Source organism: Apteryx rowi, unplaced genomic scaffold, assembly GCF_003343035.1.
Source record: "Apteryx rowi isolate R43461 unplaced genomic scaffold, aptRow1 scaffold_6, whole genome shotgun sequence".
Taxonomy (NCBI): domain Eukaryota; kingdom Metazoa; phylum Chordata; class Aves; order Apterygiformes; family Apterygidae; genus Apteryx; species Apteryx rowi.
In genome coordinates, this window is record NW_020450871.1 from 1,127,674 (window position 1) to 1,147,471 (window position 19,798).

Consider the following 19,798-nt stretch of genomic DNA (forward strand, 5'->3'; position numbering starts at 1 on the left):
AGAAATCCTTCATCGGCTCTATAACTTTTAGTTGCCTTGGAGTGAATTGGCATCAGATAGAGCCTACCTGAAGAGGCACTGAGAGCAGGAATTATGTTATGTTTATTAAAGAGGCGCCTGGAAAGCCAAGAAATATGGGCGATAGCTCTGCCACACGTCTTCAGTGACTTGAGCAAGTCTTTACATTGCCCTAGAAAACAGAGGGGAGTGACACACTCCAGCCTGGACGCTGGGTGCATGCCTCAAGCCTGCAGTCTGGGGGGGAGTCTGGGAGTAGCAGAACTTATGAGGGTTTAACAAATGGGGCTCTTCCAGGCCTTCCACCCCATATACGAGGACTCCGGTTACTCTAGTAGAACCTGCAATCACACAGCAGCTGAGCCAAGGTAACTGTTGGTGTATGCACTCCTGGTCGTGGAAACTCTGACGTAGAACATGCTCCCCTACACCTTGAGATTTAAGCCGAGGCTTGAGGTTCCCGTGGCAGCTTGGAGGTGAAACAGTTGGGCTGAAGAAGCCAAGAGAGCACAGGGAGGGACAGGCCAGCTGACGCTGCATCAGATGTTGTGCCACAGTAGGTTGATCTTGTGTCCCATCCTTCCTGGCGTGCCCCTTGGGCCATCCTCTGGAGATACCTGGTCAGATCTTCAGCTCCTGCGCCCAGGTTTGGTGAGAAGAAGCCCTTCAGCAGTTCCCGTGTACTGGAAGGGCAGGATATGCTCCCACCTGCCTAGACTGCCGTTTCTGCATGCTAGCAGTGCTTTTCCTAATACCCACGTACCTTTTATCATGTGGATCATTCAGTGATGAAAAAGGAAAAAAGTGCTTCTAGACACTTCAGCCATATCATCTCAAGCTTCCCCTGATGCCCAGCCCCAGTTCGGCTGTCTCCTGAGGCCGACTTGTCCCATTACGCTGGGAAAGGGCAGAGCTCTTCATCTGACTGTGATGGAGCACAGGTCTGGAAGAGCAATAGCTCGCCTTGTTTCAGTATTGTATCCTGCAGGCTGACCCTTGCTCCCAGCCGCTGTTGAAGTCATTTGGTCGGAAGTGCTCTCAGAAGGCAAACACCAAATCACAGCACGAGGGTTGCTATGTCACAGAGAGAAGAGCAAAGTCCACCTGACGGAGCGAGCACCTCTCTGAGGAAAGTTCTGAGCACATGTGAGCACAGCTGCTGATGCTGGGTAGGTCCTCGTGGCAGCCCAGAGGGGAAATGGTTTGCATGAGGAAGCCAAGAGTCAAGATTTAAGGCCCCTTTAATGGTGACGATGTATGTATGTGCTTGCAGATACAAGGCTAAATGCTTCTAAGTTAAAAGCCTCCACTTTGTTTTGTGAAGTGGCAAATCCAGGCGAGCTGGAGCAAAGAATGCAAATGATCCCTTCAACTTTCCAGGGAAAAAAATGTGAGACGAGACACAGGATCCTTGCAGCCACGTTCCTGCTCTCCCTGGGACCTGGTGAATCCCCATTTCTTCACCCATAGCACAGAGGTGGTCAAAGATGAGACGTCCAGGCAGGCTTCAGGCTGGAGACTTCCTTAGGGCCTGGCTGGGAGCCCCGTAGTTCCCCAAACTTGTCTCCTTCAATTCAGATCCCACAAGGCTTCAAAGCCCATGGGGTTGGTAGGGAGGAAGGGCCTTCTACCCCCTCTCCTTCACTTGGCTTTGGTTTTGGCTCTATCTGACCAGAAAGCAGAACAGACTGAAAATTGTGCCCTTGGCTTAAAGCCAGAGGAGACACTACTGAGTCTGACCTCTTCTCTCCCAGTCCACATTTGAGGTTCCAGGTTGAGATTGTGGTGATATAATTAACCTTAACAACTTCCAGCAAAGGTTGTGAGGCCCTATTAATTACTGTTTACAAAACCTTCCGCCATTCCTGGATGAAAGGGTCAACAGGAGAGAGCAATTATTAATGTTACCTGTCCCACCTCTCCCCAACACGCTTCCTCTAATTGCACATTGGTGCCTGCCTAATTTATTAAATGCCCACGTGGTGTGCCCCAAAAGTTATTATCTGGTGAGTCAGAGTGACTTAATAAAGAGCTTCAATTTCCTCTATAAAACATGATCTTGCAGTTTATGCACTCATCCGAGCAGTTCAGAAGGATCCCAGCATCATTTGCTCAGCATTCGAGAGGATGTAACACTTGCCGCTCATCGGGGTCTCGGCACCTCTCGCATCCCCGCGCTGTGGCCTGCTCTGCACACACCGCTGCTCCTCAGTGCTTTGCACATCCACCACGTCCGACAGATCTCAACAGCTCCTGGGACTCTGGGAAGAGAACTGCCACCCGCTAGGGAGCTGGGATCATCGGGCTGTAGATCCGGGGCCTGTCTTCTCCGCAACGGCACTCTTTGGCCAAATGGCAAAGATCCACGGTGAGGGATGGCTAGGATTCCTGGGACGACGCTGTGGCAAGGTGCCTCGGGAAGAGGTCTGACTCTCCTGCTGCCCGGGATCTCATGCCATCATTTTCCCCAAGTACAGAGCGAGCGCATGGGGCATCAAGCTCTGCTCTGCTAGAGGTGACAGGGAACAAGGTGTGCCAAGCTTGATCTTGAGAACAGGGATGCCAGGACTTTTTTCCAGACACTCCCATTCCCTGGGACAGGAAGTAAATAGCACAAAGGATTGCATTTCTCCAAAGCACACAGATCTCCATTCTTTGCAGATTAAATACTGCACCTGAGTTTTGGCCTTGATTCAACTGATTTCAGCCAGGGTTCAAGGAGGGACAACCCAGGAGCAGAGCTCGGCCTTGTGGACTCTGGAGTGCTGCCAGGGGTGTCCTCGGTCTCGCAGTCCATTTCGCGATAGGCCACCGAGATCCCGGTGACAAACCCAGCCTGTCCCACAGGCCAGACGCAGCAGGGAGAGAAACAAAGCCTTGCCAAACAGGAGGGAAAGAATTCCTTCTGGACAGGCGTCGTACGGAATTGGGGGGGGGGGGTCATTCACATTTATTTTTTCTTCAAAGCATTTGCCCTATTAGGAACTTCCTTACAGTGTCATTGCTTTGCCCGCAGAGCATTCCTTTCATTGAAAGCCTTGCAATTAATGTCCAGCTATGCAGCTGATGACTCTTACCACCCCCATTTTACAAATCCTCAGTTTCCGTTTGGAGAAAATGGGGCATGCAGATTAAGTGACATGGCCACAGCCACTGAGTGCATCAGTGTCAGAGACGGGAGCAAAACGCCTGCCACCAACCTGACCTGCTCCGGTAGTTCAAGCCAGGGAGACACAACGTCCCAGGTCCTGGTTCAGACGTCCTTCACCCGAGATTTACAGCAGACAGAGAAGTTTCTCCTGAATTACTTGCTGTAAATGAAAAAGGGAACCAAGCCCTGAGTTCTAAGAGCCGCTTTGAACCTGTCTCACTTCACATTTTCAGTGAGACGACTGCAGGCTTTGCTGGCCCACAGACCAGTACGAGCCCGATGCAACGAGGGCATCTATTTTTCTGCCTCAGTTTCCCTGTCAGTAAGGTGAGGACATGCAAAGTGCACAGCCAGGTTCATTAGGACCTAAGAATTTGTCCTTTCATTGTAAAAACTGTTGAAAAGTTTTCAGGTGGTGATGAATGCAAATCCAGTTTAAAACTACCTAGAAGATGCCCCTTTTTTAAACCTGCTTTTCAAGAAAAGAAGTGCGCGCGACCTCCAGCCACGACTCTGCCTTAGCTGGTGGGGTGCAGAGCCGGGGGCTGAACCGAGCTCGGGGCTGTCTCCCGGGAGGCGACAGGGCACGGTTCCACCCTCCCTCATTAGCACCGAAGGCAAACCACCACCAAGGGGGGTTAAAGAGGCAGAGCCTCAGCGAAACAGGCCCTGCACGGCCGGGTGAGGAACCAGCCACCAAACCACGCAGCAAGCCTGGGGGCTGCTTGTCTTGCCCGGCTTTGCTCAGCCTGACCTTGCAACAAGGAGTTTCTCGCCCCGACCCGGCGCATCGGCAAAGTCTCAATGTACCACGGGACGAAGCCTGGCCAAGCCGTAACGGCTCGCCGGGCTTCATCCTCAGCGCCAGGAGCTGCTCAACGCAGCCAGCGGCGGCCTCGCTCTCCTCCCCGGCACGGGCAGAGCTCCTGCTGGAAGAGGGTTCAAGCAGCCCTGAGCAGCATCAAAGATCCCCCTCTCGCCCGGCTCACGGACACCTCTCGCAACGCTCGTGCACCTGGCAGCCACCAAAAGAGGCGAGATGAGCTGGCCAGGGTGAGCGGGTTCAAGGCGGCCTCGGAGGCAGCGCAGGCGGGCAGGAGCAGCAGACTCTCGGTGCAGTCTGACTCCTCGCCCCTTCGCCTTCGGAAAGGAAGGGAACAGCCGGCAGTGTCACGACGCGCAGCGCTCTTAGTAATTAGAGCTCGCCACCTCCCTCCCAGGGCTCCTATGGCACAAAACTAATTAAAAGGCGGCTCGGTGCTTTGAGATCCCTGCAGCAGAGGAGCCTGGGTGTGCGAGCGCCAGGCATCGCTCCCGCGGGAGGAGCGTCTGAGAGGTCTCCCTGCCTCATCCCGCGCGGACAGGGCTAAGGAGGGGCTAAGAGCCACGAAACCCATGGATGTGAACCAAACGCTCCTCTCGCCCCAGCCACTTTCAGGAATCACTGCAGAGATGGGGACAGCGAAGGGTTTCCAAGCCCTGGCCACGACATCAAAGTGCCCCCGGCAGACTGACAACAAGCCGCTTTGCAGCTCGGAGACCTGTGCAGCTGCAATAGCCCCGCGCTGAACGCCGGGAAGGCGGACACAACCGCGGGTGTCTGCGCTGCCCTGCTCCTGCCTCGGGACTGCACCGAGATGCTCTGTCGGGCTACAGGCAGCAGCCTCCAGCCGCTCTCCCTTGGGCAGCTCGCACGTCTCGCGGGAGGGATCTGCGCCAGAGCCCCCTCCCCGCCTGCCGCGGGGTTTTACAGCACAGCTTCCCGTGCTCATCAGCGGTGCCATCTCCAGCAAGGCAAAATCGGCGGGTGCGGAGTGAACTTCGGTGCTTAGGCAGCCATTCCCGGTGAAACCCCGGCGCGGCTGAATGTCGCGCAGATGTGCCCTCATATCAAGCGCCGGGCTCACCCTGGCCCCGCCGCGGCAGTAGACATCCTATGTCCCAAAGCGTTGAGAGGATGGTGATGGTGCCATCTGCCTAGCGAAGCTGGACGCAGAGTGCGGGGCTCTCCCCGTCCCTGCTGGGACCCCGCAGCCCCAGGTGCCTTCATCCCACTACGGCTCTGCTCAGCTTTTGCAAGCCCTCGGTGAGGAGGAGGAGGTGCTCGGAGGGGCGTTTGCATGGCAGAAGCAGCAGCCTGGGGGGCTCCAAGCAGCAGAACGGCCAGGCAGCACAACGCAACAGAGCCGGAAAGACATCGGCAGCCCAGCGCTGCCTCCCCAAAGGGAGAAAGGCCATCTGGTCCACAAAGCACTGCTCTAGCAGTATAGTTAAACATGAACCAAACCACACAGCTCCTAACAGCAACGCTCCCTAAATCAACAGCACGGATTTAAGCGAAGGGCTGGTTGCAATCGCTGCGAACTGCAACCTGCTAGCTGCTTTCAAGCAACCTTCTCAACTTGCAGACAAGCCGGTTTTTTAAAAGGTATTAAAAGTCATTTCAGCTCCTGAATGTGCCCCAGGGGTGTCTTGAGACTTTCTACCAAGCTTACAGTCGCTTTTAACTCTCATTTATACTGTTTTTCTGAACACAAGAGTGCAAGAGGTCCCCAAGGAGGGCAGGGAGCTCTGACAGGGGGATCTGGCCCACACAGCATGCTCACAGCCCGACACAGGCGTTGGAGCAGAAAGGCATGTCTTTTCTTCCGAGATTCCCCATTATAGGAATTATGGGCATTATCTGTAATAAAGGGAGGCAAAGCTTCTCAGGAAGAAACAGGACACGGAAATTTATGGTGCTTGGTAAAGGCAAGAATGTTAGATTTGCCCCCCCAAAAATCAACTTTTCAGAAATATATTCAGGAATACAAAGTTATGAAACGCAGAAAGGTTCGTTAGCCAAAAATCCAAACACTTTGCAGCAAGTGCCCTGGTTTGGCACCTCTGCTCTCCGGGAAGCTGGGCTTTATGCCTGGGGCCTGCGTGTCCCTGCAGAGGCTCAGATGTTCACAGCAGACAGGACCTTCCAGGCCAGCCCTGGGCACGAGGACAGCAGGGTGCTAGGGATGTGGCAGAGTGACTCATCTCAGGCTGTTTTCACAGCTAAGCGTGCATTGGCCTTCGGGTCAAGGCGACAGATTTTACTGCCAGATCAAAGGAACTTGTTGGCGTGGCAGGTTTTGTCGTTTGAGGCAGAAACGCACGCAGAGACCAGGCGTTGCAGACCGGCCTCACCTCTGTGAGGTGCTGGCCTCGCCTTCAACGCTTTAGGAAGTGCTGATGAGGTCTGGAGGAAGAGTCTTACAGCGTCGGAGCTAAAAAAATCAAGACCTAGCCCCAGCCTCCTAGGAAGAGGGTGCTTTGCTTCGGTTATGCACAAGACAGGGGTGATACGCTATCTGACCTCACTTCTTTTCCCTTCCGCAGGTCATCGCAGTGGTCATGGACATGTTCACTGACGTAGACATCTTCAAGGACCTCCTGGACGCGGGCTTCAAGAGGAAAGTGGGAGTCTACATCATTGTGGATGAGACCAACGTGAAGCACTTCCTCCAGATGTGCGAGCGAGCCCAGATGCACGCCGGACACTTGAAGGTAAGGCTGGCGTGAAAAGTTCAGGGTCAGGTGCCTTCCTCTAGCGCAGGAAGACAAGCAGAGGTACCAGGCCTGATCTCCTCCCGTCTTATAGGGATCACAGCCCCCAAGCTTTAGGCCCTCCAGTGCTCTCTGCAAATCAGTCGTACATCCACATTAGCTCTCAGAGGTCGGTATGGACCCACAGAAGACAGCCAAGGGCGAAAGGGCCCAGAGTGAGCAAACACAGACTGTCCAGGCCACACGCTGGTGCTCTCTGCCGAGCCTCGCTGCGTGCCCTTACACCAGCTCGGAGGTGGGGGCTCTGCGGAGGTCACCGCAGGCTCTGCCCCGCTGCAGACCCTGCAGACCGGGGAGAGGTTGTGCTGAGAGGTGTCGACCCAGCGGTCAGCAGAGCTGAGTCCCGCTCCAGCTCCTGACTGGCCAAGGCCAGCGCCTCTCCAGACGGGTCCTCGTGTCACCTCTTCTGGCCCCAGGTGCCAGTGGGAGGCTGGAGCTGCTCCTTGGTGCACAGGGGTGGCCACGGAGGGGGCCACGGCTTCAGGCTTGGGCAGGACACTGCAAAGTGCACGGGCACCAAGGGACAAACCCACCCCCTCAGCTCCTCCCGGCGAATAATTTGGGAGAGGGAAGGTGCTGGGGCAAGATGCTTTGCCGGGGTGGATCTCTGCCTTCACCAGCCCCACAACTGATCCTGCACTGGGGGGCAGGAGCAGCGGCCAGTTCCCTCACCTTTAGGTCTTCCTGCAAGTCGGAGGCTGGAATTAAGCAAGACTTTCCCTTTTCGGGGGCCTCCCCACCAGCGCGGCGATGGGAATGGCACGGGGAGGCAGCCGCGCTGCCCGTGTCCCTCGGCACTGCCCGGGCTGCCCTTGCCGGCGCGCCGCGGCTGCACCGCCGGCCAGTCCAGCGGCACCGCTCGGCTGCGCCTGGCACGGCAGCGGCACGGATCTGTCGGCGCACGCCGTGTTTACCCGCGCCCGGGGCACCCACGGCAGCACGTGACTGTGCTCTGATGCACAAATCCTGTTTGGAAGCAGGAAAGAGAAAACAGCCCAGGGAACGCCTGGCAACGGCGCCGGCTCACGCCGTGCCGGCCAAGCGGCGCCGGAGCGCGGCTCCCCCCCGTCCGAGGCGCCCCAAAGCCGGTGCGAAACCACCGCTGACAGAGTCCCACGGTGCGGCTGAGCTCGTTCCCTGCGCACGGCGGCAGCAGCTCTGCCCTGCACGAGCACCCCCTGCGCAAACCACGTCTCTGCTAGAGAAGCGGTGCAAAGAGACGGAGCGATCCTTGGTACAGGACGCAGCGGACAGAGAATCGTTTTAGCCCAGAGCTGTGGGTACACGGAAACTTTTTACAGAGCTCTAAGAGCCCTTCAGCAGCGAAGCTTCCTAGCGCCCGAAAGAGAGGCAGATGTTTGCACCTGGCCGTGAGGCTAAGCAACCGGTCACAACACTTGTTTACGCCGAGCTGCCGGCACGGTGGCTTTGTGCTCGGCTTTGCGCAGCACCAAGCACCCCGGGACCGGGCTCCCGGCCAGGGCTGCCCAGCCGCCGCCGCAGTGGAGGTAATGAGCAGGTTCAAGCTCCTGCTCCGCATCAGAGACGTGCCCGTGAGCCTCCCCTCCGCAGGGCACCGGCGCCCTCCGCTGCCTTCCACCTCCTAACCCCAAGCGAGAAGCAGGCAGCGAAGGGCAGTCCCGCGAGACGGCCCCCGGCCCTGCGTGATCGAAAGGGTCCCTCCCCGGCCACCCCGCACGCCAAGCTGGGGGGAACGGGAGAGGCGTGCGCCGAAAACGCCGGGACCTGGGTCAGCTCTCCTGCTAGCACAGCCCGTCCTTCCCCGCAACGCGCAGGGCACCGCCGGGCAGCCGGCGGCTCTGTCTAGCCCCTCTGGGACACTTCAGGAGATCCCGAGGGATGGGGAAGAGCTTGGCAGCTTCTCTGCAGGGCCAGGTCCATCAGCGCGCCAGGTCAGGGAGCTCTGCAACACCGGCAGCAAAGCCCCCGGCAGAGCTTCGCCTCCGCTCTGTGTGTGCCGGGATCACTAAGGAAAGAACCGGGAGCTGTGCCCGTGGGAAGGCAGAGGGAGATGAAGGGGCCAAAGAGCAGGAGAAGGGAATCAACGCCTTCCTAGGAGCAACAGTCAGCACAGGAAGGCACAGCTGGCAAGGCACGCTCCCGGCCCATCCTTCTTCCAGCAGCAAGACGGAGTCCCAGGCTTTCAGCTGGGCGTAACGCTCTTATCGCAGGCTCGGGGTGCAAACAGCCAGAGGAATCCGGCAGTTTCACTTTTAGGCCTGCAGACACCTCTCCCTCCTGGCTGTACTTTACCCGCTGGCTCCAAGTCCCTCTGCCTCTCCTGTTGCTTGGCAAAGATGTTTCCTCCCCTGATGTCATCCAGCCATGCGGCGCCGGCTGCCAAATGGCTCACGGGGAGGTCTGTGCCTGGACAAGCCCTTCAAATTTGCTTACGGTGAGGCAAACATCAGACTGAGCAGCAACACGCACGAGCCACGTAACTGCAACGCTAACAGGAGAACCGGGCTTCGCCGGGCCGTGACGCCACGCGGGCTCCCAGGGATGAGTATCCAGAGAGGGGAGCGTGCCTGCAGCGGGGTCACGGAGGTGCACGGCTCCCTTCCGCCCGAGACACGAGCTAGCTGAGGTTCACATCTTCACCCAACCACACAGCCTCCAGGCTCTCTTTAATTGCTGCCCACAATTAAAACAGATATAGCCGAACTTCCGTGCGCATCCAAATTCCCCCAAGAGTCTGGTATTTTCCAGACTGCTTCTGCTTCAAGACCAGAAAAGCCGGAGCTGACGCATGTCAGTGTTTCAATGGATGAGGAGCCCGGTGGCAGGACTGGAAAAGCAGGAGAGCATCTGCACAGCTCGGCAAATCTCTCAAAGTTGCGATTTGTCACATATTGCTCGTCGCAGCCAATTGCCGGACTGGTATTCAGCGGGGCAGGAGGCTGTGAAGAAACTAGGGCAGTGTCTGGAAGCTGCTTCGCAAGACGGGAGATGCTAATGAAACACGTATCGTTATCTCGGTGTCTAACAGGCAGCTCTTATGTGCTTTGCAATTAACACGCCAGCTTGGGCAACACAGGCGATTCGTTAAGCAAGGGTGAGTGTTTGGAGAGTGATTCACTCGCTTCTGCAGAGCAGCTCTTGCGCTCGGCAAGCAGTCATCGATCGGGGCGCGCGCTGGCTCTCCGCTTTTCTTCGGAGAGATTAAACAAACAGATCTTACTTAACAGAGGCGACAGGCTGGGAGCGAGGAGGAAGGGGAAGGCAGGAGGCACCTTGCTTCTGGGGCGCTTTGTTCCGGTGGGTGTCACCTGAGAAAATCCTCTGCCGCTTTGTGCGCTGGTGAAAAGGGTTGGCTCAGGCCGGGAGGGAGATTAACGCGCTGCCAGGAGGTGTTTCGCGAGAAGGGGACGCAGAGCCTTGCGATGGGCACAGGTCTGAGCCCAGCTTATTTTCCTGGGTGTGGTGCTGTCGATGGCTTGGTTTAGACAGCAGCAAGCCTGCGCGCTGCCCCGGCCGGCTCAGGGCGTCTTGGCGGCGAGAGCTGCCGTTGGGCTGCTCTCGCTGCAGCCCCGCGGACAGCTCTAGCGGGAAACTCAGCGTAGGGAGGGGAATCCACCCCGCCGCCCAAACCAGGATGTCCTGGGCTGTGCCCTAACGTACACAGACCCTCCCCACCCCTTTCCACCCGCACGCAAGCGTTAGCTGCTTGCCCTCGCACCAGAACTGTAGGAAGATGAACAGCTTTCGGTCCTCAGCGCCTTCCCAGCACTTCCTCCGGGAGCCCAGCACCCGGGGCTTGCTCAGCGTTGGTCTCGCCCCAGCAGCACGGCAGACAGAAAGGACAAAGCTGGAGAATCGGACGCGTGCTGTGCCCATCACACCGATCTGCTGAAGGACCCAAGCCGGACTTCTCCGCTCAGTGTGCAGCTTCCTGGGAAAGCCGGCCAGGAGAGCCCTTTCTTCTGCATCACTCGAGCAACAGCTTTCGCTCCCTGTCCCTTCTGCCAAGCACACGGGGTCGGGAGGCTCCGTGCAACAAGCTCCCTGAGCAAACGTCTCCCACGGGATCACGCACACACGTAAAAGTGGGCTGGATCACGGCCCACAGAGGAGAGAAAGAGAAGAGACCCCAGGGAAGCAGATGAGGAAGGGATGAAGCGAGGAAGATATTTTGGGGGGAGAAAAAGTACTTTTGGTGCCTTTTTTTTTTTAAGCTTAAAAAAAAAGAAAAAAGAAAAAAAGAAAGAAAAGAAAAGCATGGCATGACCTAGTGACCAGATTCAGCAGTGGCACTAATATTTACCAATATGCCAGCAGAGATAAGAGGAACAAAGGTGCTTTTACAAGAAAATATTCTCTCCCCACCCATGGGTGAATGTTCGCTCGTTTACTGTGAAAGATACAATTTGCACAGGTGCAGAAATGCATTTGCGCTCTGCATTTTGGAGGAAAAACACAGAGGTATGAGAAAGGCTGAGAACCAGGCAGCTATTTCTGCAGAGGCGGGGACGCGCCTCCCTCCGGCGATGGCCCCGGTGGCTCACGGGCTGCCGGCAACAAGGACAACAGCTCCGGCCTGCGGAGCAGCTGGGCTCCCTGGCCAGTGGAAATCCTGCTCCCAGGCTTCCTGCCTAGGGACCCGCTGAAGCACGGTACGTGCCCCTTTTGGCCCATGTCCCCAGGTTTCATCTCCCGAAGGTGAAAAGATGTTGCACCACTTTTTTTACTTTTTTTTCCCCCCCCTCCATCCAGCAGTGGAGAAACACGCTCACATTCAGGAGCAAAGCAGACCAAAGTGGAAAGCCAGGCTAAGAAAAGCAAGCCCACCATCACCAGGTTTACACGTGCTGTCCTGGGGTCAGCACCTTTACCTGAAAGCCCTTGTAGATCTGACAATGGAGAGAAGGTGAGAAATCACCTCTCTCATGGCAGGATTTGCATAGATCTTTAGAGATGGAAAGTGTTTGGTGTTATTATCACAGGCTGACTATCCACAGATGCGGGCAACACCGAGTTCAAGAGGTAGAAAACACTGATCAGCACATGGGGAAGCAGGAAATTCTTGAAGCCAAGTCCCCGAGTTGCTGTGTGGCCTTGGGCAAGTTATTTTATCTTCCCATCTCTGAGGCCTCCGCAGAGCGGGCTGCGAGGAACGTTTCCCGCTTCGGAGGGGTTGTGAAATTACCCACTGGAGTGTCAATGTAGGGGGCCGAACGCTGCTTTGGAAAGCGGCACTTCAAGTATCTTCTGTAGGCCAGGAGCCAAAGTTGGCTCCAAGCAGAGTGAGAACGTGGTAACACCCTTCAGTGCAATGCCACGAAGGGCCTTCAGCTGGATTTCTGTTCGGAGAAGCCCGAGGGTGGGAAGGAGTGGTCGGGAGGGCACAGCCAAGGCCAGCTGAGGGTCTACCAGCATTTGGCCACCAGCTCCCCTCCCCGGTCCCGAGCCCTCTCCCACTCATTGCGTTGGCTTTGCTTTGCAGAACCTCAGAGTTCGAAGCACCGGGGGAACCGAATTTTATACTCGCTCAGCCACAAAGTTCAAAGGGGCCTTGGCCCAGAAGTTCATGTTTGTGGATGGTGACCGGGCCATGTGCGGATCCTACAGGTAATCATCAGGGTCCCCTCTTGCCCACCCCAGGGAAGTCATGGTGTTGCCAAAAGACTGGGCCTGCCGGAAGGGGGAACCTTGCTCGGCCGCAGGGGAACACGTGGGAATGGCGGGAGAAGGGTTTGGATCCCTGTGAGAGCGCACGGTCAAAATGAGCGAGCAGAGCCTGCCCGATACGGGCACTGACACGGACCTGTCCTCACTGAACCTGCCCTCAGGACCCCATCCCAGACGTGCTTCCCTCCTCCTAACCTAGGAGACAGTTTTGCAAGGCCATATTACGATTTGGCACAAGAGCTGAGGGGCTCAGCACCACCCCACTGGCAGGACTACGATACCTCTCCGAGCAGGAGGCCGGAACGAGAGACGCAAAGTGCTTCTGCGAGTGGACGTGGTGACAACACCCTGCGCTAAGCACAGGAAGGACAAAACCAAACCACAGCCGGTGCTAGCTCTAACGTTGACCTCAGTTTTTCCAGATAAACACCGGCTACCCAAATTTTTCTCAGATTTGTCCAAATGAAAACTTGCTTTGGTAGAAATAGACCCGTCTCAATTAAGTTTTTCCATCTCTAAAAGACAAGTTCCATAAAGGCAAAAGTGAAACTGTTTTCCACTTTCTGGCCACAACAATGACACAAAGGTTACAAATAGGTTTACAAACCTCGTAAAGAGCATTTACAAACAACTTTCCCTTTCTGTTTGCTACTTAAAGAAAGCAGCCAACACTGGAAAGAAAAGCTAACTGACCCACAACAGATATCTTTCCTTTTTATTTCAAGCTCAAATGTTCTCAAGACTCCAACTTTTCATGCCAATTTGGGATGAGAGCTTTCTTTGTTAAAATCTCCATATTATTACTTTTTATAGCAAAATCATGTCCTTCCTAGCACTGTTAAATTCCCTGGGGAAAGCTGGTGTTGGAGAGGGCTATATTTACCAGCAAGCGCTCAGAAAGTTTCCAATGCTTTTCCATTGCAGCTTCACCTGGTCTGCGGCAAGGACGGACAGGAACGTCATCACGGTCCTTTCGGGCCAAGTGGTGGAGGCATTCGACAAGCAATTCCAAGAACTGTACCTCATGTCCAAGGGGGTGAGTCTCAAGTCCATCTCCATGGGCGAGGAGCCAGAACCTGAGCCTGTAACGCTGCCCTCCGTTGTGCCTGTGACCCCTGCTAACGCCGTGGTGAAGAAGCTGATTAACCCTAAATATGCCCTGGTGAAGGCCAAGAGTGCAGACCAGATCAGCAAGACTCCTTCCGAGAATCAGGACAAAAAACAGAAGACAGACAAAGACAAGGCCCTTCCCGAGGGCCAGGCAGGCGACAAGCACGGCGACATGGCAGATCTCTCTCTACTTATCCACCCCGGCCTCCTGAATTTGGAGAAAGCCAACATGTTCGACTACCTGCCCACCTGGGTCGAGCCTGACCCAGAGCCTGGGAGCGAAGTCTTGGGCTACATCAACATTATTGACCCCAAGATAAAGAACGTGAAGCTTTCTCAGATGAACCGCATCAAAGTCTGTGATGTCTCCCAAGCCAGTGCTCAGCACAGGCAGATGCTGAAGAACAGAGAGCTGGAAATCAAGAAAAGCTCAGAACAAGAGCCATCTCCAGTGTTCCCATGCCAAAGACAGACCCCTCAGACCCCTGCAGAAGTTCCTGCCATGCCTGTTGCCAGCCCCATCGAGAGCACCAGCTGGAAAACGAAGAAATCAGGAACTTTTGCAGCTTTGCCTTTGAGCCACCATTTGAAGCAGCTTGACAAGACACACGAGGAAATCAAGCTTCCAGTTCCAAAGCCAAGAACCATCCCAGTGGGAGGCCTCATGACCAAAGCCAGCACTCCCTGCAACAGTAATGCTGGCCTGGAGAGTGACACGCAGCAGCCACAGCCACAGCCAGACAAGCAAGCAAATGTAAAAGAAGAACCAAATGAGAACCCCAGCAGAGCTTCAACAGAGATCAGCCACCACCAGCCGGACCAGCCAGCAGCAGGACCGCAGGACAGAGGGCCTGTCTGTACGCACAACGGGCTGGGTGAAGAGGAGGAGGAGGAGGAGGAGTATGTAACTCTCAGTGACCAAGAGAGCTACTCCAGCAGCTCTGCTGATCACAGCTACCGCCGCTCCAATGCCTCCTCCATCTCAGACGAATATTTCGAGGTGAGAGATCGCTACGGGCCGCTCCGGAGAACCAACTCCGATGTCACCCACAACGGGGAGATCCTGCCAATACAGAGGAAACTGAGCGATCCTCACATCAGCAGGGGCACCTTCCTCAGTCCCCTGGGGAACCTGCCGTCACTGAAGCACATGAGGGCAGAGGACATGGCAAAGAGGAGGAGCAACGCCGTGGAGATTAGGTGTGTGCTGCCCCGCACTCTCCTGGATGGCAACAGCTCCTATCCTGGCAGTGCCGCACAGGTAGGCTTGTTTGTTATAACCTCCTTTGCTGTGTTTCTCCACTCTGCAAGCCGGCGGCATGCTGCTGCTTCTGCTGTAAAACACCTCTGCAGCCCAGGAGGTAACCAGGCCAGCTCAGCAGCGGCCAGGCTTACAGCGTCCTTGCTAGCTTTGGTCTCTTGTCCCAGATGCCATGCTCAGATGCTCCGCACAGCAGAATACTGTATTCTTTCAATGCCTCACATGCAATAATTGCAGGAGCCACCCAAGAGGTGCTCTTGGCCAGAAGGATGGTGGCCACACCACAGCTTTCAGGTGTCTGGGAGTGCCAAGGGAATGGCTCTTAAAAGGCAGGTCTTCTGGAATTAGAGAGTTTAATGCAAGGCCACTGGGAAGCAGGGGAGAGTTGTGCCCTAAGCCGCTCACCAGGCTCCATCCGACAGCCCACTGGCAGCAAGCATTAGGGCAATGGCATCACACCCGGGTGGGGGATAGACCGTGCGTGCAGGTGTGTCCTTGTGCAGGCTTGTTTTCTAACTCATTATAAAGGTGATTAGCATCAAAGTAAAACACTCGGACACATAATTACGTAGAGCAATGCAGCAGAGAAACAGGGATGGCAGCATCTGCCGGAGAACGCCACAGTCAGCAGCTTTTTGGACGGCCCGTGAACAACGCCAGACCCATTCACCCTGCACAGCCATGGGAGCGGGCCAGCTGGCTGCCTTCAGCTCGGTTTGGGTGGAGGTATCACTCCATCCAGGCAGGGATAAAAGAGGGACAATCCCCCACTTCTAAGCCCTGGAGATCCTTGCACCACTCCCAAGGACTCTGCATTTTGGTTTCTGAAAGCTCCCCACACGCTCCTTTCAGGGCATCCAAACACCCAGGGCCAAAGCAGCAGCAAGCAGAAGCTGACATCGGCAAAGCCACCTGGGGTTACCCCAGCCGAGCAGCTGCCTCCCACCTAATCTGTGTTTACAAGGAATTAAATTTATTAGTCCAGAGTCCACTTGCCCTCTACCTCCCCAGCCACCGACATGGAGCTCAGAGCCAGTGCTTGTTACTTGTTCATCAAAAAGATCTCCTCGCACTCTGCAAAGCCGTGCAGAGCGAGGTGCGCCAAGCGCTTTGATGTGCTGCTCTCAAGGAGCTTGTGACCCAGCTCTCCAGGTGCCACGTTGTTCAAAGTGGCCAGGTATGTTTGTGTTCTTGCAATAACTTGTTCTAGACTTTTTATGAAAGGCAGATAATTGACGTGCTGTCAGAGTTAGGAAAGTAAGCTCTCAGCTGATAGAAATGTGCAGAGAGTAATTTCTCCCACATGTAATAACAATAAGCCAAAGCAATCCTTGATTAATTCTATAGGAACCTTTAATCTAACATGAGTTATGAGAACAGTAACAGTACTAGAAAGATGACCCACAAGTGGGCCCCAACAAGATCCTTTCTTAGGAGCTTCTGCAGCTTTGCACATTAAATAATCCCTCAGAGTCAGCCTCCTGGAGCTGAACCAGCTTCTGGAGTCTGGATTTCAATTTGCACATCACAGTGGAAATTGCTATTCTCGCTCTCATTTTGGATAGCCCTCATGTCTCCCAACATCAAATATTTTCATTTTGGGTTCACATTTCTTATGAATAGCTAGTGCTCTTAAATACTGGCCCATAGCATTTAGCCCAAAATACAGGCTTAGACTCACTCAGGACAAACAAGATGTTTCTCATCACATTGAAAACACAACACTCAGCTATTACTAGAGCATTTCATTGCCTGAATACACATGGCCCTGTTCACGCCAGGCTACATCAGTAATAGAGGACAGCACCCAGGCTGATGCACAACATCCACAAGGAAAAACCCAGGGACACTCAGGCCAAGTCCCTCTCCTCCAGACAGAGCCAGATAAGGCTCACCACACTGTTCCCGTCCCCTCTGCAATCTGGCCACATCTGCCCCTCTGCATCTCAGCGACTTCTGCTTAGTGACATGCAAAATATCAAACTCGCCAGCTCCGCTTCTGTGGCGTAGGTGCCTTACCTGGGTACAGGACCCTGCTGATCATCCCCGGCATGATGATAATGAACAAGGGCAGCATTTTTAGGTAGCTGGCCAGGATGGAGCCAGCCTTCGCATGGCTCAGGTTCTTCGCAGAGAGAGACCTCTGAACGATGACCTGTGGGAGAGCCAGGGAAGAAGGGTGAGCAGCCACCAACACATGCTATTTAATGTCAGTCTGATCCTTGCCAAACAGCATCCCAGATATCTCCAAGCACTGCAGCCACTTGGCACTGGCCCCAAACACAGCTCCCTGGCAGCCCATGGGTTCCTCTCCAGACCAGGAGCAGGTTTGTGTTATTCCATTACACCATGAAGGCCCAGTGCAACCACAGGCTGCTGCACTGAGACTCCCTGGAGATGGTGACTGCCAGTAGGAGAAATCCTTGTCCACAGGGACCCAATGCCTCAAGATTCCCCCTCTTGTCAGCAAGAGCAGGGCAGCAGCTGTGGTCTTTGCTGAGAGCAAGGAAGCCAGGACATAAGGGCAACTGGGGAGCTGCTCAGCTTGGCAGTGTGTGAGCAGTGCCGAGTTAACTGTTACTGCAAACCATGGCTCCCTGCACAGCAAATCTCTGTGCATGGGTTAGAGCGAGGTGGTGGTCATATCCTCCCTCCAGAGGAACCAATTCCCCGTCACCATGATTTCCCCCTCTTGCCCCTTCTCTGGGTCTGTCATAGGAACCAGTTTCCTCCCCAAATAAGCGCCTCGAAATGAAAGGAATACCAAATCTCATCTCCTCCTACCACAGACAAATCCACCACCTACACTGCTTAAATGATGTCACCTCAAAGGTCTGACCAAGCTTTGTCCATCCATAATACAGCCAGGCCTTGGGCTTTGAGACAGTCTCTCTTAAATAAGCAACACCCATAGAAATGCTGACATTAAAACTGACACTCCCCAAGGGCTTACAGAGAAGTGCTCAGCACCAAACAGGATTCAGCCGCTCCTGAGCAAGCACTTGTTCATGCCACTGATGGGCAGGTGGGACTTGGAGCCCAGCATCAGGGCTGGATGCGGGGGGAAGCCAGAGTTTAGCTTCCGCCCTGCTCCCTGGGAGCTGGAGAGTGTCAGGAGCTGCAGCACCTACCGCAGGACTCATCGCGTGCCCCACATCGGGCACGCAGGACCTAAAAGGGAGAGGAGCTAAATCACCCTTAGTCTTCCCTCCCCAGAAGACACCTTAGGCCTTAGCACTAATTTTAGCCAGTCTAGTTAAATCAGCGCAACTAACCCCTTTTACTCTGGTGTTACCCTAAGCTAAATTGCTTTAGTGCAACCCTCCTGGTCAAAGCAAGGCCTGGTATCCGTTCTGCAGGAGCCCACAGCCGAGGACTAGAGGGGAGAGAGGCCATTGGGATATTCAGACTGGCTGGCTGAACGCACAGACTGTACCAACGGCACAGAGGCAGCCCGTCTGCGGGTGCAGAGCTGGCCGCCCTCCTAGGGTCCCAACAGCAGCGGAACCAAGGCGGGTTTGTGCAGCCTGCTCCGCAGCCTCCACTGCCCCAGCCAGTCCTGCTATCAGCACCTGAGCTTACTAGATTAAATCACGCTCAAGTACGTCTACCCGGAGTGCAATCGCACCTCCAGCGTGTAGTGCAGGCACGCCCAAAGAGGGCGATAAATATCTGGTGACCACAGCCATGTGTAAAGCTTTACCCAGTCCAGAATTAAGATTAATGGAGCTCAGACCCAATCCAAACATCTTTCACCCCAGTAATCAGAACCAGCCCACGCAGTGCTAAACTGTTGCAGCTCACGCTTACCTCCTGGTCCCACCTTCCTCTCCCAGCCCTACATCCTTTGATCTAACCTTTCTAGTCACTTAGATCCCGTAGGTTGGGTCTGGATGACTGAATGCTCTTTTGGCCTGAAATGAGCAGTTAGATGATCAACACGTGTTCAGGCTGCTGCTGAAGGAGAAGGTGTTGAGATACTGCTGAGTCCTTGGTTCTGGATCACCAGGAGGGACTGGCTCGACCTGGGCCAGCCTCTGGGCTGCTCGAGAAGCAGCTGCTGAGGGGCTGCACTGCAAAGTGCAACGTACTGCCACTGCCTGCAGTTTGCCTTCAAATGATGCTCTGTAAGGTGCAGCAGCACCACAGTGGCTTCAGCAGATGATAAACCATCTGGGCACCCTCAGGGCACAACAACTTTGCCAGCTCTCCCAACTATTCCACTCCCTGTGTGAATCAAAGTCCTAAACCAGGGGGAAAGACCTTCTTCACCAGAGTAGGTGTCACAGGAGTAACAACAGTCAGGGCTTGAGACCTTCTCTTTTGAGCTGCCACCAGTCTCAGAAGAATCAGGGGCCTTCTGCCCAAGTGGTAGAGGGACTTGTCCATGACAACCAAGTCTGTGGCACAGAAGTTTGAAGGAGTATCCGTACAGGGGAATAGCGTCTGTATAACAACAGTAGGTCATCTCTTTTTTTTTTTTCCCTCCCCTCTCCTTTTTCTGCTCTTTAACAAACAGCGGGCACACATCTACCATTACCAATCCAGGAGCCCTGCAGGCAGAGAACACGGCAAAGAAATCTCCTGTTCCCCGACGCACGAGAAAACCCCCGGGGCCAGCAAATGCAGAGGGGATGGAGTCAACCCTAAAAAGACCATTGCAACTGCAGGCAGCCAGCCATACTGGCAAAGCAAAGCTTTCAGTCCCAGCAAGAATACGCGGCCAAGCCACCTCTCACCAAGCAACCCCAGAGCAACAGGCAAACCCTTCACCTCCCTCCCAGAAAGCCAGAAGACAGCAGATGAAATGAGGACACCCTTTGGCATCCCACTCTCCAAACTATCCCAGTCCAAGCACCTCAAGAGCAAGGTTGCAGCAGCCCCGGGCACTTCCCCCGACTCCAAAAAGAAGCCCCCAGAGGCCACCAGCCAGAAGGACCACTAGGCATTAACGCAGGTGGACATCCAGGGCAAAAGCTGCAGAGCGTGCCTGGATCCCAGGCAATGCCATG

The 19,798-nt window shown here is 55.0% G+C and overlaps 2 protein-coding genes across 4 annotated transcripts in view; one reads left to right on the forward strand and one right to left on the reverse strand.

Annotated features, from left to right (window-relative positions):
- FAM83G (family with sequence similarity 83 member G) overlaps nucleotides 1-19,731 on the forward strand; it is a 22,200-nt gene extending 2,469 nt beyond the window's left edge. Inside the window, exons 2-5 of the mRNA XM_026083095.1 lie at nucleotides 6,539-6,706; nucleotides 12,231-12,355; nucleotides 13,340-14,786; nucleotides 19,306-19,731. Coding sequence (XP_025938880.1) covers nucleotides 6,539-6,706; nucleotides 12,231-12,355; nucleotides 13,340-14,786; nucleotides 19,306-19,731 — 2,166 coding nt within the window. The remainder of the gene's footprint in view (nucleotides 1-6,538; nucleotides 6,707-12,230; nucleotides 12,356-13,339; nucleotides 14,787-19,305) is intronic.
- SLC5A10 (solute carrier family 5 member 10) overlaps nucleotides 1-19,798 on the reverse strand; it is a 49,938-nt gene that overhangs the window by 13,607 nt on the left and 16,533 nt on the right. For all 3 annotated transcript variants that reach the window (XM_026083097.1, XM_026083098.1, XM_026083096.1), the window contains one exon: nucleotides 16,806-16,941. In XM_026083097.1, the coding sequence (XP_025938882.1) occupies nucleotides 16,806-16,941 (136 nt within the window). The remainder of the gene's footprint in view (nucleotides 1-16,805; nucleotides 16,942-19,798) is intronic.